At 42.0% G+C, this 27,152-nt stretch overlaps 1 protein-coding gene across 8 annotated transcripts; it reads right to left on the bottom strand.

Annotated features, from left to right (window-relative positions):
* Positions 1 to 42: 42 nt before the first annotated feature.
* On the bottom strand, positions 43 to 26,273 carry LOC111588351 (segment polarity protein dishevelled homolog DVL-1). Of its 8 annotated transcripts, XR_002748171.3 has the most exons (16): positions 25,805 to 26,273; positions 20,764 to 20,833; positions 15,683 to 15,804; positions 13,007 to 13,125; positions 9,129 to 9,267; positions 8,338 to 8,431; positions 8,121 to 8,190; positions 7,881 to 8,020; positions 7,288 to 7,364; positions 6,404 to 6,471; positions 5,915 to 6,250; positions 4,485 to 4,652; positions 4,156 to 4,371; positions 3,852 to 3,901; positions 3,153 to 3,191; positions 2,004 to 2,144 (listed from the first exon to the last, which is right to left on the bottom strand). XR_002748171.3 is itself a non-coding variant. In XM_035943094.2 (15 exons), the coding sequence occupies exons 1-15, from the start codon at positions 25,972 to 25,974 to the stop codon at positions 1,536 to 1,538; spliced, it is 2,292 nt and encodes a 763-aa protein (XP_035798987.1). In that variant the 5' UTR covers positions 25,975 to 26,269; the 3' UTR covers positions 43 to 1,535. The 8 variants fall into 8 exon arrangements, 7 of the variants coding, with proteins under 7 accessions (XP_035798987.1, XP_023154478.1, XP_023154477.1 ...); XM_035943094.2 differs by lacking the exons at positions 3,153 to 3,191; positions 3,852 to 3,901 and adding an exon at positions 43 to 1,543 and having other exon boundaries at positions 1,650 to 2,144; positions 25,805 to 26,269; XM_023298710.3 differs by lacking the exons at positions 3,153 to 3,191; positions 3,852 to 3,901 and having other exon boundaries at positions 43 to 2,144; positions 5,915 to 6,049; positions 6,173 to 6,250; positions 25,805 to 26,265.
* Positions 26,274 to 27,152: the final 879 nt, after the last annotated feature.

Below are 27,152 nucleotides of genomic sequence, written 5' to 3' on the forward strand. Positions count from 1 at the left end.
AATTTCAGTTTCAGGCAATTAATGTGGAAAATGCAGACAATGTTTTGAACATATATATTTTTATTCATATATATAATAAATTTCTATGTACAATTTATTCTTCTTTTGTAAAGAAACAAAATTAAAGAGAAAGCTTTGATTGCAAACAGTGTTTCATACTAAAGGGAGGGACAGACATAATGGAAAAGTGCTCATAAAACTATTGTGTGTTTGTATGGGTGTATGTGTGTGTGTGTGCTGTTTCCCTCTTGTAGCTGTATTTTAGGTAGATACAACAGGGGTTTGCCATTGTTTTGCAAGGAGATCGCCATCTGAAGGCCAGGATTCCCCTTGAAGTCACTTAGAACTCATAAAATGAGAAGTGTCTGATGGCAATCATAAAAAGATTGACATCGAGGACAGCTCCGACATTACAACAAAATATCCACCACACAATGTGAGACTTTGGCTTTTATCGCACTGACTTTTATCGAAGCTCACACTCACCTAGAAAGACACATCCGTGATGCTCTCACGCTTATGACGTCAACCCTTCTGAGTCTGCGTTCACTGCCGCGGTGGGTGTCCACTGTTTGCAATCCTGTTGATTTGCTTACTTAAATGAGTTTAAAACAAAGTGTTATGAATGTCAGGGTTCAGTCACTGACAGGAATAATGATACATTCGACAAAGCACAGCTAGGACAGTAGAAACTGGCCACTGATTCACAAAGGGTGATGTCTGATTGTCTGTTAGTCAGCTGTAGTAGACAAAGTATGACACCATCAATGCAACATGATCACATAAATAACATCACAAAAATCATCCAGTGTACGGATTCTTCCTTTAGAACATTGGCAAGAGGTAACCTCCTCCCCCCAATAATGATAATACTTTCAACAAAATGAATTAATAAAATTTTTTTTAAAGCAGTTGAGACAGTCATGCAATATGCAGCCTAGTTAAACTAATGGCTGCCTACAGGGCCTCCCTTGTAAAGTTGAAGAAATCCACGGATCATGAATTGATCAAGGTTAGCATTTTAGTAGTTGGCAGGTAAGAGCTTAAATAAGCTGGTGGCAATGCCACAGCGTAAGGGAAATGGGGCCCGAGGTTTGGTGTAACATGCTTAAATTTATCAGTACACACAAATATGAGCCAAAGAATGCAGTCCAGTCTAGGCCCAGAAAAAATTTCCCAAGTGCAGGCCGTAGTTGTCGGTCTGGGTCTGGGGGATTGAGATCCAGGCCCAGCCAGCTTAAAGGTCTTGCAGAACAGAAAATATCCTAGGTAGGTTACACACTACCGAGAATGTCTGCGTGGCAGCTTTAAAGAAATCACCACACTGAATACCACTCACGTTTCACAAACTGTACACGTCACGTCAATACAAAAGAGTGTTATCAGCCAGAGGACCCGTGCTTGTGTGGAGAGAGAACTCCTCCTGTTGTGCTCTTGCTGCCTGTATTCCTTTGCTTGGACATCAGACGGATAGACAGATAGCAGGGGGCAGTGGAGAGGGCCGGTCAGTGTCTACATTCTGACCTTAGCGACGGTCAAAAGACTAAGAGGAGAGAGAGCAGGGGGTGAGTGGGTTCAGAGAGGATCGTTTTGTGCTCACTGAGTTTTAAAGGCACTGTCCTGTCACATGATGTCAACAAAGAACTCACAGGGATTGCCCATAGCATGCTGGAAGGACTGGCGACTGGCGGTGAGCTCAGGAGGAACGGCAGCTAACTCTCTCCCAGGAGGGGCTCCGGGGGGTGTGCTACTGCTGACCGGGGTCTTGGGGGCCAGACGCGCCAGACAATAAGGGGGAGGCAGGCCCGGGGGGCCGTAGGAGGAGGCATGGCTTCGCTCGCTCTGGGCACAGGAGCCTGGCGCCGGCTGGGTGAAGGGGGCGTGGCTGTAGGTGAAGGGGGGGTGGTTGTTCTGCGACAGAGTGTGGCTCCTGTGAGAATGACTGTGGCTGAGACTTGATCGGGCGTGACTGTGGCTGGAGACGGCGTGGCTGTGATGGCTCATTTGGCTGGCGGACCTATCACCGCGCCTCCCTCCACGGACGCCTGGCTCAGATTCGCTGCATGTTGACCTGTGACCCTTCTCCTGAGGGGAGGAGCGTCTCCCTTTGCCTGCGCTGGGGTTGGATCCACTGCTTCGGCTTCCTGTCGAGAGAATAACAACAGACATTTTAGCTTGGTTTTCTGCAGTATACAGACACAGACCCAGAAATATACAGTGAGCAGCTGCAACTCGTCGGCTACAGCTGATTCAGAACCAGCTGGTTTCACTACTGATTAACATCGAGACCAAAGGTCACACATTAAACAACAGCTTAATGAGGCCTTCATGAACTTCAACAGCCACTATACATGACATGTCAAGTAGAAACTCTCTTAATATGCACATTAATGCTGTTAGATATGTTACTGCTCTTTGTTTAAGGTGTGACTGAATATTTTTTCTTATGCAGTCTAGCAAGAGCCAACAGTCAAGGGCAAACATGATTATCTCAAACGCTTCTGTCCCAAGTTCCACTGCAGCAAATAACATTATAGGCTTCATCTAACATCCATACAAACATCCACAGATTGTAAATGTAAACACGATACACCTGCATCAGAAAGAGATCACTACACAGCACCTTGGGACTTAACAGAATAACTTATTTAAGAAAGTTAGATTCACAAAGCCAATTTCGCATCAAAGGCTGATCTCAGTATTGGAAATGTACGCTGGTGACGTCATACTGATGGAGGTGTACCACACTATTGCAAAATCAAACATTCCACGCCTCCTCTTCCGCAATGAGCCCAACAGTACTGGGTAAAGTGGTGCATGATCGCCCCCTATCAGTGGGAATGACTGCACAAGCCTCGGAGTGATCATCCTGCATCATGCACCTCCCAGCACAACATGAATGCATGCCCAGAGGTGCAGAGAGGGAGAATCAACTGTCAGGAGAGTCACACACAGAATACACATGGACGAAGGAAGAATCATGGGACGGGCGGAAGGTAAAAAAAAAAAAAAAACAACAACAACAAAAAGAACCTTAAAGCTACAGTATGATAGGTGGAGAACGTTCAGCACAAGAGAAAGAGAGTAGTGGTAAGATAGAGAGAGCAAAAAGAGAGAGCAGCAGAGGAGGAGAGGGGGGTTAGCAGGCTTACCGGTTCCCCCAGTGTCCTGGGACTACCTCCTCCTTCAGTCTACCGTTGCCCAGCAGAAACAGAGGGAACAACAGAATTACACACACCTCCCAGCCCACACCTTCCCACACTGCCTAATGTATTGCATCTGTCCTGTAAGCTCCTAACAAATATTACACCCATGGTTGTCCCTTTTTTGTCATTTCAGCTAAAAAAAATAAAAATATGAAGACCCTAAAAATGTGCACATGCACCTACTGAAGCAAGCAGATGGACACATAATCACCCATGAACACTGTTTCTTGTTTGAAAGAAACTTAATTCTGACTCCTTGACTGTTCTTTGTCATCTGTCCCTCCGACCATTGCAGATAAACCAACAGAAATAATGAGAACTGAGTGAAAGCAAGACATGAGGATGTCTGGATGAATCACTCAAAACAATGGAAATTCAACTGATAGATGGTAACATGTAATTTACATTATTTATCTGGGCTGTCTGGTTTAAAATATGTGCTACAACACTACAACGCCCCCTTGGTTCTCCACTCTCCTTCAATGCAAATACCAAAGATCATGCAGCACCATCACATTTTGATTAAAAATGGAAACAAAAGATCATTCAAGAACAGATGGAGAGGGATGGACTTGATCATTTCAAGCTGGTGATTCAGAATCACGCGGTTGATCAGATTTTTTGTTGCTGTTGTTGTGTACACACCCAGTACTGCAGAGCTGTCCGCTGCATGACTCAAGATGCTCATGATTGACCTTGACGATACAGGACGTGTTTTAGAATACACATACTTAATTACGGAAAATGCAATCCAATGTCAACTTCCTGTCCAGAGAGCCAGAAAAGCTAACATTAGCGTGAGTCAGACACTTGTTAATACTGACGTCATATGCCAGAAATACTTAGATTAATTAACGTCATGTTGCATGTTGAGTCAGATTATTACAGTAATTAATGATAGGCTGATGGAAAACTCAAAAGGCCTGTCGTGCCCCTCCTTGTCGCTCACCCTCGCTGTGCTGGCTGCCTGCGCTCCCACTGTGGAAACTGTGGCATGGGTCCGAGTATCCTGGCGGGAAGCTGGGGGGTGCGGAGGGGAAAGGAGGATAGGGGAATGGCTGCCCGCCCAGAGGCCAGGGGTTGCTGGTGGGAGGTAGCGGTGCCAAAGTGTCTTGCTCAGAGCCTCCACCACTCGATCCCTCATTTAAATTGAGCGACGCCATGTCTTCATGAGAGAAAACAGAACCAGAGAGGGAAAGATTTAGTGCATCCGCTCACAGAGAAGAAATCGTAGATGTGGGAGGTGCATTACTGATACTCTGTGAGAAGCAGCTGTACTTTGGCAGAGGTCCCCAAAGGTGTAGTAGCACTGTTCGGAGAAGGTGATTTTGTTGACGGTGTGTCTCAGGTAGCCGTGTTTCAGCAGACTGCTCGCGTACTTCCTCGCATCCCGCCGATCCTTGAATCCTTCCACTCTGGAGTAAAGCCAGTCTACCACGTCAGCACCTGAAACAGCAACAAACACACACGTGGACATGAAGGCGCCTGCTCTGATGTGTTCAACAGATGCTAAAAACACTGTTGATCTGCAGCAACCACAGAGTGACCACAGTGGCCGCACTTAGACAAACAGGACAATGTTGCAAGAACTGGAATGAAGTTAGTGAAGTTAATGCATAAACTATGTCTGATACTTTACAGGCCCAGACTTAGATTTTGTGGTGAGAAAAAAAAAAACTTTGCTCAAATGAGTTAAACAAACAAAAAATCTAACCAAGCTGATGCTATTTTTTGTATTTACTAACAAACTGCCTCAAAGGAATTCTTTGATGAACTAGAATGATTACAAGCTCTCATACGTTTTAATTCATTTTAACTTTGTAATTTAACTTTGTGCTATTTAGGAAATAGCAAATAAACAATGATTTCTTTATTCGGATTGTTTTTATTGTAAAGACTGAGAGATGTATTACTACTGCTCACACACAGCACTAAGGTTTAACCCTCTGAACACCAAAACCCACTGGTGGGCTTTAAAGGCATGTTATCTTGAAAGAAGAAAGCCAAAATGACACCATTTAACAGAGCCAGAAACTGTCATTTAAACCTTCTGGCAGCCGATGAACTAATTTGTGCCATTCTGTCTGGAAAATGAGCAAAGTTTAAGTTAAAATCAGGATATGTCATCAAAAACACCTGATTCAACATGTTTCCTTTAATTGCACCAGATTCTTTAAAAAACTAAAATCTTTTTGACTGACTGACTGATCTGTGACCAAAGCAGAGCAGAGAAAAGAAATATTAAATAAATTAAAAATGTAAGTACTATAATATTTACAGTATTTAAAGCCAGTGTTGGTAACAATTGTGGACCCTTGAAAAAACATGTTGATTCTATTTTTTAATACAATTTTTTGTAAAATGAATAATCAAAGAAATTCAACTCTTTTTTTATGACTTATGGCATTTTATATTTGTCATACTGCACAAAAGACATTTTTGAATTCTCTCTACTTCTAGCCATGGCTGTGATGATTTCCTAGAACTGCAGGACTTTTTATTGCTGTGAAAAATGACTCTACTGCCAGTAAAAATGTGGCCGGAGCACAAAATGCTGAACAGTTGCTTGTGGTTTAGACGGTTGTATCAGTATGCATACAATGTATAAGTGCGCACATCTCCAACCTGTCTGCATCGCTCACAGTCAGCGACGTTAACACTCCAGATCGTTGTAAACCTAAAGTTTCACTTCACTCATTTTTTCCCACCTATGACGGCATTGGCAATCGTGATCTTTAGCCACATCCTGTCTCGAATCTCTAGGCCAGAGTCAGGCAACTGCATCACCTTGACGATAGTTGCCATATCTGTTTTACTTGCAGAAAGCGGCAAGTCATCAAATTCTGAGTGGGACAAAGAAAAAAAAACATTTAAATGTTGTAAGTTTATCATAATTAAAAAATATAATACAGTTATTTTAAACAATAGTGTTTCACAGTTTGATAACAGTCGCTGGTTGTGTTTACCGTAGTGTGGGTAAGGTCCTGTCAGGGCTGTGGTGTGAGAAATCCAGGCTGCAGGGTCAATGGGTCGCACTGGCTCGGCTGAATAAATGGAACAAATAAGGCAGCTTATTATATATTACACTGATTAAACGTTGTATAGTTCAAACCTGGTCAGGGACATAAAATAAGCCAACGTTTAATGTGTTTGCTAAGGAGAAAGTGAGTGCAATATAACACCAACGTCTGTCTTACCACGAGGGATGGTGAAGTAGCTTCTTGGAGACGGGTCCCAACATTTGGCAACAGTAAGACTAATAGGACTGCAGAAGAATAAAGAAAATAAGTGGAAATAATAGAAAAAAACACAGACGCTATATTTCAAATACAGTCTAATATAACAATAATATCCTGGTCTACCAAATGATGCAACAAAAGTAAACACATTACTGCCCACTACATGCTTATTATTATTTGTATTAAACCTGTCAAATATGTGAAACTCCAGACAATTATCAGCTGAGAGAGAGATCAGGTTGTTTTTTTTATTCTTATTAGAGAGTTCTAAACACAAAAAAGCTTACTTGACTTGTCGCTTAACTCCTATAATCTGCAGCTGCTTTGTGAGCAGGAAAGTGAGGCAGGAAAGTCAACACTAACTCACAAAGTAACAAGGTCTTTTTTCAAAGATGGTATGAAACGTCTTGCAAAATACATGCTGTATTGGCAACAAATTAATGTTTTCTCAATAGGCATTCCTGATTTCTTGCAATCCTCAGAATATCGTTCATATCCTTTTGTTGACCTGTAACGGCTTTAGTTTATTTATTGTTTGATGCACTTTATTTTAGCTGATGCTCCCGTTTTAACAGTTTAATACCTTTAGCATTGTTGTTTTTGTTTTTATCCTTGTTTTATTTTTGTTGTAAAGCACTTTGTGATTTTATATCTGTGAAAGGTGCTATATAAATAAATTTTACTTACTCACAACACTCTCTCCGATTTACACATTCATTTGAAGTACAACATTACAGCATACCAAGCTATAGATAAGTTATGCTTTCATTGTGATAATCTTTCACAGCAGAGATCGAAATAATCACAATGCTCAGTAAATGTTCTATGTTTAATGTTCTTACCCAGTTTTGGAAACAATCTCTCTTAGGATCCTCACAGCGTCATCATTGCTCATGTTCTCAAAGTTTACGTCATTCACCTGGTTGAAGAACGAAAATAAAGTGTAATTAAGTTGCATCATATAATGTATTGTGTCTTCATGACTAAAGCAATATTTTGAAACTGTGCAGATGTGTTTATGAACATATACTGTGCAAACATTAATCTCTGCAGTACTTTTAGGTCTTCAGATGCCAGAAAATCCTAAGCTGCTTTCTATGGGATACACATTCATAAAACAGCCTATATTGATAATGTCGGGGCAACAACACATTGCAATCATGTGTCACGTGGGTGTAGCTGTGGAGCTCTCTGCACAGACATCAAAGAATGGAAATAACAGGAAGGAAAAGGAGAGGCAGAATTACAACGGAAGTGAACACAACGATGCGGTTATTAATAGGCCACAAACCTCAGATAGATATACAGTAACGTCTTTATGCGTCAGCGTTTACATTGTGAAACAACAACAGCGGGGGTGTCTTCATTTCACCGAAAACACTGATAACTGGTGATAAAACTTTCAAATGTCAAATTTGTAAAACTGGAAGTGTACCTGGAGGAGCATGTCTCCAGGTTCTATTCTGCCATCAGCAGCTACAGCTCCTCCCTTCATGATGGAGCCGATGTAAATGCCACCGTCTCCCCGGTCATTACTCTGACCAACAATACTGATACCCAGAAAGTTGTATTTCTCTGTGTGCGAGGAAGCAGTGAATGAGTAAGATAACACAAGTCTGACAATGATTATATTATTGATTCTATATTAAATTATGTGTGGGTGTGTTAGGTTTACCCATGTTGAGCGTGACGGTGATGATGTTGAGGCTCATAGTGGAGTCTGTGATACTGCTGAAGGACGACGACTGGGAAAGGCAGAAAGAGGTTACAATGAGCACATTGTAAACAAAGGAGGCATAAAGTCTATATCAATCAGCTCTCTCATCTGTTTCTCACACTCTGTGTCAACATCAATTTGAGGAGAGGCGGTGACATGTCTCAGAAGTGCGTACCCGGTCTATCTTGGCCACTTTGTGTCTTCGTCTGCGCCGCTTGTGTCTGCGCATCAACTGTGATGAAGAACTTTGTTCTGTAGAACTACTGAGCCTGAAACACAGAAGAAGAGAGTGGAATTCATGATAGGGCAGGGAAGAAAGAGGAGACAAAAACTAGATATCAGAATAAGAAAAGAGGCCAGGGTGTTCAACGTTGAGTTTGTATTTATATTAACTGTATCTACTGTGTGGAGTTGAGATCAAATGATTTTACATGTTCATTTATGTAGAGAATTTGTAGACAATATAAAGCGCATTTGCAGTACAGTACAATTAAAAATTACAATATAATGAAGCGACACATTTTGTTACGTTTAATTTTTGTGGTGATGTAGACTCACTACTCATTGGTCATACATTATTTGTAAGCTGCTTTAGGTTGCCTTGAAATCTGCTAAAGCTGACATACTGTGTGTGTATATATATATATATATATATATATATATATATATATATATATATATATATATATATATATATATATACATATATACATGTCTAAGTGGTATTTAACCTTTCATGTAATACACACCTCTCTAGTCTAAACCACTGCTGGTTTAGACACCAAAAACGCAAAAAAAAAAACCCTATAGAATGTGTCAACACTATGAGCTTTACTGTTTTTGTTTCTCTCTTTGTGGCTTTCATGAACTGATAAACAATAGACAATTTCAGAAACAAACAAAAGCTCCTGATTTAGGTGACTGAACATCCCCAGAGATACATTTTGATCTAAGGCAATATGATACCTGCTAGCATCCTCATCTTCCTCGCTGTCAACAAATGAGCTGGACTCCAGCTCGCTGCTCATTACTGAGGCGCTGTCGTAACCCATGGCCGAGTCCCTTGCAGTGCGCTCTGATTTAGAGTGACCGTTGATGCGAGGGACTGTGGGGGGGAAAGAGCAGAGCAGCAGTGAGTCAGACGTAAGGTCACGTTGCCCATCGTGGAGTCAGGTCAGAATGAGAGGGAGCAACCAGGAGGGGAGGAAAGTCACAGTTAGTGAGAGATCACAGTGATCTGAGCAGCAGGAGCATGTTGACATTAACAAAAACATGAAATAAAAATCAGATCCTGAACCTTATAGTAGATGGAAAGATATAAATGAACAAGAATGACTATTAACAGCTTTGAAAAGGTAGAAATTATAGAGTAAGAAGTGCTTCATTTGAAAACAGTGACAGCTCTGTATAATTCACTTCCTAACAGAGAGATGAGAAAAAGCCCAAGGATTAAAATTCCCAGCAGAGCATGACTGCCCCGTCCATTCCATACGTACATTGGAAGTGAGGTGGTGCTGTCTCAGGGTAACAGCGGATTGGTTGGAAAGGTCTCATAAGGCGAAGAGGGCGTGGTAGCCAACGTGTTCGCCAAGAGCAAGCAAAACATTCCAGCAATGTAGCAGTTCCCATCGCAAGCTCCGCCCAGAAGGTGCTCTTATGAAAGCTGAGCTACTGCACATAAACATTCAGTCAGCAGAGGGACTTGACATCCACTGTCAGGATTCATGCAAACATATTACCCCCCACACTCTGAACACTGCCGCCAGAGAGAACAAAAAAACACACACAAAAAAGAACCAAGTGTGCAGGTTCACTAAAGCGGACTGTAAGTCTGTGTCTTTGTGCTCTGCTCTAAAGCCAGCCTGAGCCCCAGACTGTCTCTGCCCACCAGCTGCCAGCTGACTGCTTATCTACAGTAGAGGCAATGAAATAAATAGGAAAAAATCACACAGAGGCTCCACAAGGACTAGCAAAATAAGAAAACAAGAAGCGTGCACTATGACTCAACAGCAAAGTCACTTTTTTCGCTGACCATGTACAACTTTGAACACAATGAATCATGACCTTTAGTTGTGACATTTTGAATGTCTTTCAAAAATACACATCTTGTTTCATTTTTTGTTACCTATGATCCATAAATAAACAAGAGGCACATCAGGCGAAATATCCACATAGCAATTTAAATTTTCTGAACTGGTCGATATTCCCTTTTAATTTTAAAAAAGCATTACATAAATACAACCACGCTACAAAAGCTCACAAGTAGATAAAACCTTTCTTCACTGCAGAGCAAGAACCCTCTGTTTTTTACTAACTTTCCATATTGACACTAGAAAAACAGAAATGATACCTGTGACAAACTAACCACAAATCACCGGTTCCACACAACATATTCAAATGTCAAATACCATCACTGGTCACAACACAACAAATCCCCCTCACCACAGCCAACAGCGCGCCTTCATCCGATGCACAGAGAAAGTGAGAGTGAGGACAAGTATTGCCTCCTCCCTCTCTCACACAGCACGCCACTATAGAATGACTGTTAATCTGTTGCTGACCAATCAGACGACAGTAGTCTCCAAAACAGAGAGAGATAATATGGGATTTGAGCTGATGTGCTGTCCTCTCTCCCTCAGGTGAAAATGCCATCACGTTATTAAAATCCCAAATGCTTTCAGTGCTACTACGTTTTCAAAAAGAAAAAAAATAAAAATTTAAGACACTTTTCATAACAGGAAGCAGTTTAAGTCCACCAGCTGTTTTTGTGCTTTGCGTTAATACTTTAATACAAGCATAAGTGCAAAGGCTTAGCTGTCGTCTTTGACCTAAGCCTTGAAAACCTGTCAGCTCTGAACAACATGACATTTAGTGCTATGGCAATGCATTTTTTTCTTGGTAATAAACGTTCTTTTTACAGTGCAATAACTTAATATGAAAGTCTTGTCTTACTACAGGTGAAAATGCGTAGCACCTGGCGGCCTCGAAACAGATCATATCCCATAACTCCATGCTGCCCTCTGGGTCTTACACCTGTTTGCCCTCCTGAAATGTTCAACTGCTGCATTATTCATCCTCAAACGCTACAGAACAGGCAGTAAAAAAGAAGGGATATGTTTACCAGGTTTGAACAATTTAAGTGATCACCGTCAAACAGCCAGTGTTCACAACGAGACAAGCGAGTGTATAAGGTGACAGGGGAATTCCTGCCGGTTGACGATGCTGCAGGCAGCGAGGAAAGCGAGGCGTGGAGGCGGGGCAACGAGCTCCTCCTTTATATGTCTTTACATCCCGGCCATGTGACAGAGCCAAATTGAATTACGTTTTATTGGGCCTTTCCTGCTTGATTTATGAGCCACAAAATTGTTAGTAGACCATGAGGGGCCCACCCAAATCCCCTGATGGTTTCACTTAATTAGAGCAAACAAACTAGCAGGCAGTGAGATGTGAGACAACGAGATAGAAAGAGACGCTGCGTGTTTGTGCGAGAGGCAAACGAATACATCATTAATTCTCTCTTTCATGCCATCTGCATGATAGTAGTGCTGAGGTCAGTAAACACAGAGCTGTGGATGGAAGAGGGCACAGAGTTCATGAAGTTTGGGCTATTTCTTATTCTAAAAACAAAGACATGAATGTTGAGTTGGCCATTAGAAGCAGCAACAATATATTGTTGCAGTGTTCCAATTCAAGAGCAGTATCATAAGATACATCAAAAGAGAGATCACAGTGAAATCCTGGGACGTCTGTATGAAAAAAAAAATACAGCTGAATCTGTTTCCAGCTTGTGAGACAGTGCAGCTCTTCCTACAACCCCAACCTGATGCTGTACCCTGTGATACTAATTGCACCACATAAATTAATGAGTATTTGGTTAATGAGCCTGGAGCACAGGATGCAAAGAGCCAGGCTTGCTGTGAAGTGAGGACAAGGGGAAGAAAGAGAGAGAGAGAGAGAACTGGTTTTGCTATGAGTAAAGACAATGCAACCATTAGAAGCAGCTGCTTTTATGACTTCCTGTCATAAAACCAGTTAATTTTGTAAAAATCTCTGTGTGGGAGAGAAGCAGAATGAAAGCGGGTGTCTGAAAATATCGTAGATGATTATGCTGGTGACAAAACACACTTTTTCCACCAACATGCCCTGTGGACAGAACAGACATGTGATATTAAAAACATTAAGTCTGTAAAGGAGGCCAGCTGTTCTAAAGGAGCAGGGCGAGTCTTGTCCCTCTCTGTTTTTGGCAGACATTGCTGCTGTCCAATGTCAAAACAATAAAACAAATGTGTCTGCACTTTATAACAGTTCTCAAAAGGCTTTTAAATTCAAGATCCTGACAATTTCTTTACCAGACACATTCTACATGGCTGCATTTATATTTTGACAACAGCCACAACAGACTTTCCCCTGATATTTCACCAAACACTAGTGTCCTCTGACAGGCTATAATCATCCTAGTAGAATGGAGTGTGACTACCAAGTGGAAAACACCCTTTGACCATAAACCTGAGCCGCACACGGGAAGCAGAGGAAAGACAATTATTGGGCAAGACAGTGAATTCCGGGAACTTTGACACACAATGAACTTATTCACTTCTTACTTTCTTCATTCTGTGAGTTTGGATGTGTCTGTGTTTCTCAGTTTGACATAACTGGAGTTCAACATGCACCGCTTGATCCCCCCGGGGCCTTTTTTCATACATGTCTCGCATCTGTCCATCTTTTTTTTTTTTTTTGGTGCAGAGTATGAAAGATAAATGAAGAGGTACTGAAATGTAATAACTTAGAAATGACAAGATAATTGCATTTTTAGGATCCATCTGTTCTTGGCTGATAATACTCACGCTCGGTTTCTCGAGCTCTCCTCCGTGCACGCTCCCTCTCTCGCTCTCTGCGGTGGCTCAGGAGAGACTCTGTACCCGTCTCTGTGTCCAGGCCATCACGACTGCTCACTGCATTGGCGCTGCAATACACACATTGGAAAACTTCAGTCGGAATAATGATGTACAAAACACACACTCTCTCGGCTTCCCCTCGCAGAAAGTGTTTCGAATTAATTCTCTAGCCAGCCTGTGACCAACGCTCCTGAAAATAATCCCCCAGCTACAATATACTTCTGTCTGTTATAATATCGCTTTGCCTGCCATTCAGCCTTAGGGGAATATGCAACTCATATCATGACTCTGTTTCAAATTCAAACCCTCTGGCCAAAATAGCAGCTTCATTGTTCTGCGGTATGTGATGTGTTTTTCACTAAGTGTCATTAATGACCAGATACCCTGAGAGAGAGCCATTCTGGACAATACTGGCATTAATGAGACCTATTGAAAGTCCAGATGGTGCCTGGAGCATGATTGGGAGAGAGACAGTGAGTGGAGAATGACAGATCGCATAAAACGTGAGAAGTGGTAGATCAGGTGTGGGCTGAGCAATAAGCCGGCCTGTGTACTTGAGGTCTAGGAGGAGTCTGGGGGTTCTGGAGGGGCTGGCGGGCAGATTGCTATTCTGTCAGAGGGCCGGAGATGTTGTGGCCTCAGGCACCGGGGTTAAGGGACTTACACAGCCACTGGGCTCCTAGGAAACCTGAAGCTGGTGAGAACTCTACTCAACCCTGTCAGTCTGTCACACACACTTAGGCATGTGTGCAACACGTACCTTACACCTGCATAAATAATCACACAGGCACTCACGCATTCATGCACACTTGCACCCAAATGGCAGCGCTCACATAAAAACAGCGTCATATTCCTCGTGTATAAACAAAACAAAAGAGGCAGAAAACACCAACATGTGGACAAACATCATCCTGCCTCCTTTGGAAACAACGTTGTCACACACTTCGGAGGCAACGTGCGGATGATCAATGCAAATTAAAAAACCCAAGCGCAGGCAGGGATGCTGTGTCTGCTGTGTTCACCCAGCGGGATAAAGAGCTCAATGAGGCATGCTTACACGCTCCTGCTCCAGAGTGCTAATGGGTGCACCTGGGCCTGGCGTCACCAGCACAGGCAAGTGCATGTATGCAAATATCACTGAGGATGCGCATTTTGCGTGCGTTTCTATTGGAAATGATTGGAAAGAAAGCAATGATCGATGCAGTGGGGACCGCCTGTCTGTCAGGTTGTCAAAGGGCTGCTGACCAGCCAGTCGGCAGATCTGCTGATCCGGGGGGAGATTATCCAAGGCGCTAGGCTGCAGCTGTGAACAAATGCCACCCCCTTTCAATCCCCCCGCCCGCTACCTCACTGCTGCCAATCGCCACCCCCCGCTCCCTCTTGGGAAATGGAGATGGGTGCTTTTAATGTCTGTTAATCCGGATTACCAGGCAGAAGCCCATCAGTTGTGTCCATTCTCAGCCCAAAACACCTATTCTGTGTGCTCATCAAATAGAGCCATTCACGCCGACAAACACGTGAAATGCATGAATAAAGCACAAAGAGAAAATGAAGTGGTAATAATATTCTAGCTATTTACACAGAGCAGTAAAGGGTGGAAGACTGGATTCATTTCAGAAAGAGAGGAGGTTCGCTATAGGGAATTAACACGCTGTTTCTCTGAGAGAAAGGCCTGCCTGTCTAACTCAAAGACAGAAAGAGAAAGGAGAGTGAGCGAGGGAGGGAGGGGGCGGGGGGAAGTGACGTGGGGTAAGGGGGCTGGCACTCTGAAGTCTCCTCCACAAGGTGGCGGTAGTGAAAGCTGGCTGGGAACAATAAAATCATCAGGACAGCTGACAGCCAAACAGCAGGGAACAGCCCATAGAGGGCAAAAGCGAGCTAAGATGTCAAACACTGAATAAAGAGATACACTGAGACATGACAGATTGCATGTTCTCAATATAGAGCCTCAGCCATATTGCTCTGGCGCTGTAATGGCAGCAGCTCTAGCCTCCACTGCCCCCAGCCCTTCCAGCTATATTTAGCAAGGGGACTTCTCCTCAGCAAGTGCAGTTATATTTCCTAATCAGTCAAATTCTGGGCTCAGGTAACCATACGAAGAGAAAATCTCCATTTCTGAGCTTTGAAGCACCGATGCGTCTTTAGGCCACATATGCCTTTATTAACTGAGTCAGGATGAATGCTCTGAGTGACTGAATACAATGGGCCTCAGTGAGCGCCAGCGGTCGCCCGGAGATGTTTATGCTGTGAAGGCTATTTCAAGAATCAGAAGCACTGGCGGTGTACGCATTATGTTTACATAGATGAGCGGACTAACGCCTCACTCTACGGTTGTGTGGGTGGGACGGAACATAGAAGTGGGAGAAAAATTCACACCTATGCATGTTCCTACACATACTCCATGCTATACTCACACCAGAGTACAACCTACCTCCTACACTTCCCATATGAGCCTATGATGATGACTCTCTCTAGTGAGTTATCCACGTTCTGATTAGCACATACGTATGGCATGCTGTGAAACAAAAAGCTCGCCCAGTGCACAGGGTTGTGTGCTTGAATACATCTGCTTGCATGCCTGTGTGTAATTGTGCATATGTGACAAGCGGCAATCAGCCTACTTACTGGAAGGAGGGGGGTCGGGAGTCTCCGATGCCTCCTGTTCTCTCGAGGGGAGGGGGAAGCTCCGGATGGCTCTCCGTGCACTGAGATCCTCCATCAGAGTGCGCACTCTCTGCAAGGACCAGCTGAGAAGTTGTAGAAAAGGAAATATTCATTATAGATCAGACACATTCAGCCCAGAGAGAAACACTAACAATAATATTTTGATATGTGACACAAGCTCAATAGTCTGGAGACAGAAGATCAAAAACAAACACAACAGACTATGCAAAACTCACACAGTGATGTTAGCTCCACAGGGACACAGGCTTCTTGAGTGCAGACACACATGAGGAAAGATTATGAAATGAGATGCTGCAAAAAGGCCTGCAGATGACTGGTGGTGACGCACAAACAACTTGAGAAACACCTCAAGCGACGCAGAAACTTATAAGACTGCGCTGCTTTTACTCCGTCGAGTGTCAGTACAAAGGATGATGTACAATGACCCATCCTTTCATCTGGGTCTCAATAATGAAAGTTAAAGCAGACAGAAGTGGAGACACTAACAACTGTATGGACTATGATTATTCTAATGCAAGCTTCAGGCTTCACAGGTGTCACTAGATTTTTGAGGGAAGTGTGGGACAGGTTTTTGGGGTGTTTTTTGCTTTGTTTCAACGAATATAAGTTTTCTTGCATCTCCTTCACTGCCTCTGCCTGTTGTGTTCTGTGTTCTCTGCTTTCCTTGCTGTTTGAAACAAGAATGGACAGTCTAGTCCTCGGCTCTCCAGTTTTATGGAAAACTATTATATGAAAGCATTTTCCGTCCGTGTTTAACATTATTAAGGAAAACCTTTTAAAGATGCACTGATGGACATTTGACTCCTGATACTGGTTAACTGATCAGATTTCAGTGGTCTCTTTTTCCTTTATGGCCCTTATTGGATCATTTTATGAAAGGTAACCCGATGCCAGGCATTGCTTGCAATGACTTGCTGAACACAACTCATAATAGAACCTCTGAATGTCCTAATAATATTGATAGAGATGTGTGGGCCGGCCATGTGTGGTTGATACTGATCTTTTTATTATGGCCAGTATCTGCTCACACACTAATGGATCAGTGCTGCCTGTCCACATACTTTACAGTGTGCATTAGTGCTGGGCGATATGGAAAAAATCATATATTACAATATGGATTATTTTGTATCACGATAACGACATATCTCACGATACACCACAATAAAGTATGTTTTCAGTTATTCTCTGAAAAGTTTGACCAAAATTTCATTGCTTACTTTTCTCCATGAAACTTCAACCTGTTGCTAGGGCTGGACCCGAATATCCGAATATTCGGTCCGATGGTGGTATGTGGATATTTATTTTGAGATCCGAATATTGACCCCCCCGCCCCCTTCCCAACCACTACCACCACCACGCCCCGTCGGGTGTTACGAACCGAGCCGAAAATTCGCCTCTTTCCTCCGTTAGCTCACCGCCTCTGACCTCACCAAACATTCGGGTCGTTCCTCCGTCCGTCCGTCAACCCCCCCCGCCGCCGCCGCCGCCGCCGCCGCCGCCGCCCCCCGGACGTTACGGAGCGGACCGAATATTCGTCATTAATAGGGCCCGAATATCCGGAGCCCAGAAACTGCTATTCGGGCCAGCCCTACCTGAGTTAAGTAACATAAAGCATGTCGCAAACCCGCGTGAGAATCAAAGAACGTAAAGCAGCGTCATGTCGCAAAAACCACAAGACGGAGTTTCTTTGCGAAAAATCTTTTCTATTCTTCTTTATTTTCACTTATGTAAACTTAGAGAATGCATAGTGACAAGAAAACACTAATACAATCGTCGCAGGCTATTTAATGATTAAACGAATTATTGGAATTTTCTTCCTGAAGATTTTGCAAATTTTTATAAATTTGGGGATTTTTTTTTGCAGAATTTTTGGATTTTTTTCAGACAAGGAAACAGTGTTTTTTTTGGTGCCCATAAATGAGGACATCAGGAGGGTTAAGAGAGAATGACGTTTTGCTCACAAAATGCATCTTAAAACGTCCTTTCAGCAGTTTTTAACAGTGTAGTCTGTAGATATGTCACATAAAAACCTGGTTCGTCTCCTGAACACGCCAGAAAAAAAGCTGATTTTCATGAGAAACTGAATTTGCGGTGATTTCATGTGTAGCAGCAGATAACATCAAACCCACTCCTATCCTGAGCTGCTTCTTCTGCAGCGTGGAGAAGTTTTAAATGTGTTATTTAGGGAGATAAAGATGATTCTGACATCGTCTGTGGATCTTCTTCTCTCGTGCTCAGATGCATCATGTGATCAGCAGATCCACACATGAATGACTGAGGTGTGATAAAGTCACACCTCAGTCATTCATGTGCTGTAATAATTGATAAAATCAGGTTAGAAACGATAGAAGAGAAATGGCACGATAGACACTTTTCTATCGTTCTCACGATATGTATCGTCATATTGCCCAGCACTAGTGTGCATTTGCCAGAGCAAATAAATGAGATAAACAGTAGAATATTTCTTAGGTTTCTGCAGTGTGATTATAATAAGTAGCCTTAATAACAACTGCCTTAGCAGTCAGGGTAAGTTTACTTTATCTAACATTTGTGTGTAAATGAAGAAGAATAGCACGAACCAGCACCATACGCTGCAAAAGAGTCTAAGCTAGTTTGCAAGGGCCATTAAACTTCACAATTAAATACATGCAGAATTGCACACAACTCCACAGTAACATAGCTAACGAACAGAACAAAATACAAAACCTGCCAAAAATATAACAAAGCATTCAGAGAGCGCTCCATAAAGGCTGCTCAGTTGTTGTATGATTTCCGATGGATGAAATCTTTAAACAATTCGTGGTCTGCAGCGCCGATTTTTAGTACGATCGCAATCACGTGATCATCAGCAGGCAGCTGACTTAGTGTTCACTTGTTGTCATGGTTACAGTGACACCGTGCCGCTATCTCGCAATGATACAGAAATCGTTAACAAATCTGTGGATCCAGACTATAAGCCGCATCACTGCCAAAATCTAATCATTTGGTCTTTGTGTCATTTCTGACCTTCCCTGAGAATTTCATCCAAATCTGCCAGTTTGTTTTTGAATAATGTTGCAAACAGTCACACAGACAAACAGACGGACAGAAAGACAGAGTAAATATCAACCAGCAAAAGACACAAACTCTCCCTCTTTAAAGACAACTTTAATTAGTATTTTAAATCACCCAGTTCTGTGGATACCTTTATAGTCTCAGTTTAACAACCATGCAAGCTAATATTCTTAATTCCTAATGTATCAACAAGTTGCCCAATTATTAGCTCATAATTATTTTTAACCCTATCCTATTAATTAAGTCTAACAATATGACAAAGAGACATTTAAAATGACTACATTTAAAAAAAATCTGTCTATGTGTGTGTGTGTGTGTGTGTGTGTGTGTGTGTGTGTGTGCGCACGCGCGCATGTGTGGTATAATTATAATTAAAATTATAATTAAAACTATAATTATAATAAGCCCTGTTGTACCATTGTACCCCACCTTACAGCGTGGCATATAGTTCACGTTTGCATAACAGACGTTATAATCAGTGGACATTTTGGAGCAGGAAGAAATCATAATTGTCAGAATAAATGATGTAAAGATCCGTCGCATGGAACAGAGCTCAAAGAAATGCTGATAAGTGGTACGTGAAATTACAAGTAATTTCTATTCAAATGTAAATCTGGAGTGGCTTTTGCTGATAATGGCCTATATATAGTTAAAACACAGCACTATGCTTCTGTTTGTGACGGTACAACAGAGCTGCAAGTCTATTAACTAGATGACAGGAAATGAATCAGGCACTATTAATGATTATATAATTTTGTAAATATTTTTGCAACAAAATTGTAAAATATCTCTTTTCTCCAGCTCCTCAAATGTCATGATTGATTAATTCTTCGTGTCTGACATATTAGTAAACTGAATATCTTTGGGTTATGGAATATTAGTAATTTTTTATTTACTTAGTCAAGACATTTTAAGACAACTTGGACTGTGAGTAACTGTATCAGAGAATTTTCATTATTTTCCGACATAGACAAAGCTAGAAAAATGATTAATCAAGATAATAATTAGCAACTAACCCTAACCCTGCAAACTCATAGTGAAAGGAGGTCACAGTAAATAAATGTTAATGCTAATGGGACCCTGGTTTAAATAAAATATGGATGAATCATGAAGGTGCATAGATTTTGACTAACTAATTGTTGACACCATTGTGGTAGAGTGATACTACATTTAAACACAAGATAAGGTTTCCACCCCTGATGTCAGAGACTCTCAACACTGATTAAGTGTTATTGAGGAAGACAGTTCGTAACAAGCCTGATACCACCACTGTGGCTCATTCTGACCTCTGACCTCCCTATCGAGGGAGTCAAGCACCATAATGACTTTCCCCACTGAGATCAATAAACTACAACATCTGTATAAGGGATTGTATAAAAACACACACACACACAAAGCTACCAAGCAGATTAAATAAGCAGCCTGTCAGAGTAATATATACATCCTTGCTTTTAGTTTTAGATCAATATTTAAGGGAAGATCTTTAACCTGTGTCCTCTGTCCTGTATGTAAGCAATGATTAGGAAGTAAATCTTCCTCTGATATCGATAGACTGATTTGATTTGACATACTTTATTGTCCCTGTAGGGAAACCTAGGCACACAGTGCTGTTTATCTCCCATAATTAGAAAACACTACAGAGCTCCATCAGTCAATAGAGTAACTGACCATCAGATTACATGGATTGTATCATTTCTTATTTTAATAGCCAAACCGAGCCAAGTCTGATTGTATTTTGTAACAAGTGGCTGAGGTTAATATCTAATGGATTCACTCACACCGTTACACTACAGCTCAACTGTGAGATGAAGGTGAAGAGTGTTTGAAAACCTATGTGGAGGCGTTCCAAGGCTACATTTACATGATCTATGACTGTTCCACATATCTTTGGTTAAAGCTGAGGCTGCAAAGCCAGGCAAACAGCCAGGAGAGAGGGGCAGCACGGGTGCAACATCCATCTCACTTACCCAGGACACTACTCTCCCGTTGAAGCACGGCAGCTTGGCGTTGTCATCGGAAATCTCTTCTTTGACAACCCTGGGGAGCAAGCAGAAAGATAGTTAGGCTAACTGACCAGTAGCGGGACACAGAGTCTGAGGCTCAGCAATGTAACATCACACAACCTGGAAGCACATCACTGCCCCGCATTGTTGGCACATACTGAGCGACATCCACGCTTTGAAAGTCACATTTTCCACATTGCTTTCAACCAGCTTTGCACCCTTGCTAGCGTGGGTAAGCTCAAAGAGCAGTGATTTATGGACATCGTGGCTGTCCGCCTAGTTACGCCAAGCACAACAAAATGATAAAAGCAGCTCAGCCTGGTGAGGATAGAGCCACAGAGCCATATATCAGTAACGGAGGGGGTCGAACATTAAACCTGTGCAGGTGTGCATGTTTCATGATGATCCACTGAAGATAGAATATAAATAATGCAAATATTGAGTGTTTTAAAGGTACCAAAATATTTATAAAGCATAGGTTTAAATGCACTGATGTTGCACTGTGATGAAATAATTTTTAGATGTGTGCTTGTAAAGTTTGAAATATAACAACACTGCATAAGATAGATAGATAGATAGATAGATAGATAGATAGATAGATAGATAGATAGATAGATAGATAGATAGATAGATAGATAGATAGATAGATAGATAGATAGATAGACAGATAGATAGATAGATAGATAGATAGATAAATAGATAGATAGATAGATAGATAGATGTGTCTGCATTAATGTTTTCTGGGAGTGTGTAGGTAGGAAAAGCCTCATAGCGGCGACAACAGGGCGTCAGGGCACAGGAGTGTGTATTAATAGAGTGATCTAGTGTGAGAGCCTCCTTCAGAGTGTTCGTCTTTGGCTGTAAATTCCCTACAAAAATACCTCCCAGTTACCCTTTGACCTGCTGGGACACAGTTCAGCTGCAACCCGTCACCACACCTGCTAGGCTCGTGTCACATAGATCAAGCCTGGAGCTCGCAGCCGAGTGGCAGAAGATGATCCGACAAAACACCTTACACATCGACACATATACAATCCTAATACATTTACAAGACTCCATTATTATAACTCCCTGTATGTCTTTATGCACGTTGTTTTCCTATTTATTGCAAAAGACTTTCCCAGAATTGTAATAACCAAGCATTTCTGAAACTCTGTGGAGATCTCACATTAGCTTCTTGGCTTTGAACGCGGAACATGAAAAGGGAGAGGCACGACTTGAGAGCAGCAGGAAATCCTAAGAAGATTTTATGCAGGGGTGTCTCTGACAGGGTCTTTATGGCTTTTTCTCGCTTCTTGTTTGCCAAAATTTCCCCGCTACTGAAATGATTAGCCAAGCCAGTTGTGTTTTTGTGTGCACTGCTGCTGTGGGAGCTGTATTGCTGGGAGTGGTGGACAGAGATAACGTAGCCTTGTGGCTGGAACTGACGACCACAGAGTCTGCTGCTGTGGCATGTTCCACCTCAGGGAGGAAAAGGGCCGGCTGCTTGTTAGGTAGGAAATGTTTGCATCCTCTCTCTTGAGCCGCATGACCAGCTGTAAGGTGACTTGTGAGGATGTGGGAGTGGCCTGTACGAAGAAAATAGCAGCTATGCTTCTTCCTAATGTCTGACAGGAACAGTTGACCAGTGTAAGTACATTTCACGGTTGCTGAAAGCGCTGGTGCGCAAAATACAGCTCTGAAAGTATGACTGTTGCATGAAATGAAAGCAACAGAACCAGGAAAAAAATTCCAGTGATAACAGATGACGTCTTTAACAGCTTCCATCTGATATCAGGACCGGTCTGAGTTCTACATCTGAACTCTTAAAAAGCACAGACACACAAATGAACCCACACACACATAAACCATAAGCCCTGTTTAGAGAGGCATGTGTCTAGTGTGGCCTGCTGTCATAGATCTGACTTCTTAGAGCTGACAGCCTAAATAGGTCTTAACAGATTTCACAGGATAATGACACAAGATTTACCCCGGTGATCGTGGAATATTCGGCTGTTGGAGATATTTGTGTAGCTGGGGAAGATTAAACATGTTTGTTGATGCTTTGAAAGACACAGGAGGGCTGGGTAACTTAGAGCCTAAACCAGAAACCAAAGGCAGCACAAGTCAGCCAACACCGACCAACAGTCCAAGGACTTCGGTGGGCTGATGCAAATGATACTATAAACAGGGAAGCAAAATATTTGCAGTCAAATAGGATTTTGAATAGACAAACTTCAACATGACACCAAGTCTCACTTAGTAAACAGCTTAATGCAGCTTTAACCATCCAGAAAGCTGTTAATAACAGCAGGCATACTGTCAATGGCACATTTCAACCCAAAACTGTGTAATTTTGACAGCATCATAATCACAAAGTTGTGATGTTTTTGTTCCTTTTCTACTGATGGTGTCACTACATGACAAATATATGATCATTATCACAGTACAAGCGTCGCTGTTGATGCTATGACATCAAATTGCAGTATAACCTTCAAATCTGTCACAATCCTCAAATAGGAAAAACAGGCGAAGGGAGGCAGGGGTGCATTTGTGCAAAAAGCTGCAGATTTTTGTCCTCTAACTACAGAGGCTTTGCATCACTTTCTCAGCAGAAGAAAGATCCCCCTGCCAGCCCCCTATTTTCTGAGACACAAACAAGACTGTTTCTTTCAGACCTTCAGCTTGGCTGCTTCCTCAGCTCCAGAGTGCCTCTGTGACTTGCATTATAGTTAGGTCTCAAACCCACTCGCCACCAGTGGCAATGACAAAACGCCATATCATCACCTTGAAGTTTCCGAAAAAGCCAAGTGGGTTGCTTCAAAACAACCCAGCCTCAATTAGCTTCCTGTCTTATGAATATTGATGAACGAATGAATATTACTGCGAAAAAACAACTCAAGTATGAAATGTGTACAAGAAATGTCTCATTGTCTAATTTGCTGTGCTCCGATGTGTGAATGGAAACGCCACAGAGCAGGTGGTATTCCATACGATTCCAAGGGGACCTGAAATGACATGTTCACTGTGCTAAGCTGAGGCGTTTAGGGTGCAAAGCGTTTGTCACATTTGTGTGGCCACTGCTGAAAGAGCTGATATGGCCAGCAAAAATGTAGTTCGGCAATCCCATAAGAAAATGGCTGTTTTTTCCAGCGCAGCAGGGGGTCTACTACAGAGGACCCTGCACTGACTGCTCATTTACATTTCAAACACTGTCTATAACTGCAAGGGATTTGATGTTTTCCCTCTCTGCTCAGCAGTCTTACTCCTCCCTTGCTAATTCTCCAGCAGCCATACTGTCTGTGTGTATGCAGTACAGCCAGCATGGCTACCACAAAGCGCTGCTTTCCTCTGTGCCTTTGACTGAGTTTGCTTCCATACTGTGCCAGTACCATACGGCACTCACAGAGCCTGAATATTCAACCTTAACTCAAAGGCAGGAATGCTTGTGGAGATGCCTTTATAATGTGCGTACGCCAGCTCTGTGTGGAAACCTGGTAGTCACACTGTCCAGCTCACAGAGTCATTTAACATGTTTTGTTGATGCACATGTAGGAACGGCTGGCCTACGTAGTCGTGTATTCAGCAAACCTGGAGTCATGTCTCCATGTGGAGAGAGCAAACATGCTTTGTTTGTTTCCATAATCTGCTTGTCGATCACCTGAGGCCCAGTGAGCAGCCCGGCCTGCAGTGCAAGACAGGCAGGAAGCCAGGGCTGGGGACAAAGCGGCGCACCAAGCCGAGCCCGCCACCAGGAAGAGCCAGTTTCCCTCACAAGGTCAGGCTGCAGTCGAAACGCTTGACGTTTGGCTGTATAGACGCTGCCCGCCTCTGCATTTCCTCCGGTCGTCACGAGGTGCTAGATATTAATGTACGTGGTCCCAAGTATGACTGCTCAGACTGGAATGAGAAGAGGCCCTGACACAAATATGTCATTCTCAGCAGAGGCCTGATATACAAGCAGATCCTGCTGACCGGGAGAACTGAGGAGCTTTGAAGACCTGCTGCAGTTCCTGGAAATCAGTTACAAAGTGAGAAAAAAAAAGGTAGAGAAACAAGATGGGAAATATTTCTATTACTGAGAAGAGCCAGCATCTGGGGCTGGACTTTCTGGGGTAGAATTTGCCATTAAAATAAGTTCCAGAAAACACAGATTTAACTTCATTTGTTCAATTGCCTTAAAAAAATGCTACACTCAAAACGTTGTATGGCTTTAAAAAACATCTTTTTCTATTCCTGTAGGTTTAATCCATTATTTCCCTCTCTCCTAATAGCACTAAATGACAATAGACAGAGGTTGGCAAACAACTCCCCCATCACCACGCACTACTCAACCTACACAAACAAGCCTTTATATTACAACATTACAGTAATAACACTGTAAATACTACAGCGTTTATCTGTCAACTTGGAAGGATGGAGCGCTGTGGGAAGAATTAACACCTCTGAGGCAATTAAAAGGTGATAAGATGATGCACAGTCACAACCCCTACTATGTGGTGTTTCCTTTCAGATTCATCTGCAGCCCATTGTGTGCGCCCTGATGCAGAAGTACAACTTCACAGAGTAATAATAATCTCTCATCCACGCTCTGAAAATCACATGCTAGAACACTCAGGCTCAGGGAAAACCAAACTAAACATGCTGAAACCCGAGAACCTGACGCCGTGTCAACACTGCTGTGACATTTCTATTCCACATGGGTAATATATTGACATTATTGTGAGCAGCAGAGGGGTCTGGCTCTGGGTAATGCGTGCAGGGCTGCGTCATTAGGGCTCCGGACAGATCTGGTATCACTTCAAACACTCGTGTGTCTCCTCCACTGCGCACAGGATAGTCTGTAATAATGAGCAGGTGCCAGGAGCAGGCAAGACAGACACGGCACTGTAGTTTACACACATGTAAGAATCGTGGCAGCCAGCGGCGTTTGATGTTGTACCAGGGCCTGCATTAAGACGTCCAAACACTGCAATAAATAGCCCCACGAGCGGGCTAATAATAATCAGCGACGGTGGCCACTTACCCAAAATCCTGGTCCATCGACTTGAAGAAGAATTTGTAGCTATTGACGGGTCGATTGTTGAGGACATTTTTAAAATCCGCTAAGGTGACTTTCTCTGGAGAGACGGACAGCTTGACCAGATAAGGAGTCTCCTCCTCGTCTATGTGATATATTATTTTAGTCTCCGCCATGAGAGTGAGGGGAGGACAATCATTGACACGGGAAAGGAACAAGGGTTGGCAGCGCAGTAGACGGGCCTGCTCTGTTACCAGCTACCCGGAGAATAACATAACAGCATTCCCTAATACAGAAACCTGCAAAGCCCGCGATGGAAAATGAAGCTCCGTGTCTGAGGCGACCGCAGCGAGGATCCAGACATAATCGCGTTGTGAGCGCCTGTATTCCTGCTCCGGTGTGAGTCGCTACGGTGGCTCTCTCGGCACTAAAACAGGAAGGGACAGTCCACATCCTTGCGATATGGAGTTGGGAATATTGCTATTTTTCACTTGCTAATTGGTTAGACGGTGCTGTCATCTAGTGGTGCGAGTGAGCTGTGCGCAGGCCTGTGAGCACCGCTTATACAACACACTGCTACTGTACCATACAGTCATGAACAAAGAGGACAACTGGACCAGTCAGGTGCTGCTTTATCATCTGCTATGGGATGTTTCAATATGAATATAGTTTTACAATAATAATTATTAAATCCAATCCACGATAACAACAATAAATAATAATAATAATGAGTAAAAGCATCATTATTAGCAGTAGTAGTAGAAGTAGTAATTTTTAAAAAGATGTTATCAATATTTTATTTGTATTAGTTTGATAATAAACTATCATTATTCTGTTATTATTATTATTATTATTATTATTATTATTATTATTATTATTATTATTATTATGGGTTGAATTCAACAATTACTATTATGCATCTAATTAATATGTATATAATAACTGCAATACATATACAATATTAATGCTCATAATGTTAAGATTAATTATGATGATAATCTATCTATTATTATTATTATTATTATTATTATTATTATTATTATTATTATTATTATTATTATTATTATTATTATTATTATTATTATTATTATTATTATTATTATTATGTATTAAGAATAATATTGTTTTAGTTTTACAATAATAATTATTAAATCCTCCCATGATAACAACAACAATACTAATAATGAGTAAAAATAGTAGTAGTAAGAGTAGTAGTAGTATTTAAATAAAATTATTATAATTATTATTTTATTTTGATTACTTTGATAATAAATTATCATTATGGGTTGAATTCAGTGATTATTATTACACATCTAATTAACACACGTATAATAATTAGAATACATATACAATA

The sequence above is a fragment of the Amphiprion ocellaris genome, chromosome 8 (assembly GCF_022539595.1).
Source record: "Amphiprion ocellaris isolate individual 3 ecotype Okinawa chromosome 8, ASM2253959v1, whole genome shotgun sequence".
Lineage (NCBI taxonomy): Eukaryota > Metazoa > Chordata > Actinopteri > Pomacentridae > Amphiprion > Amphiprion ocellaris.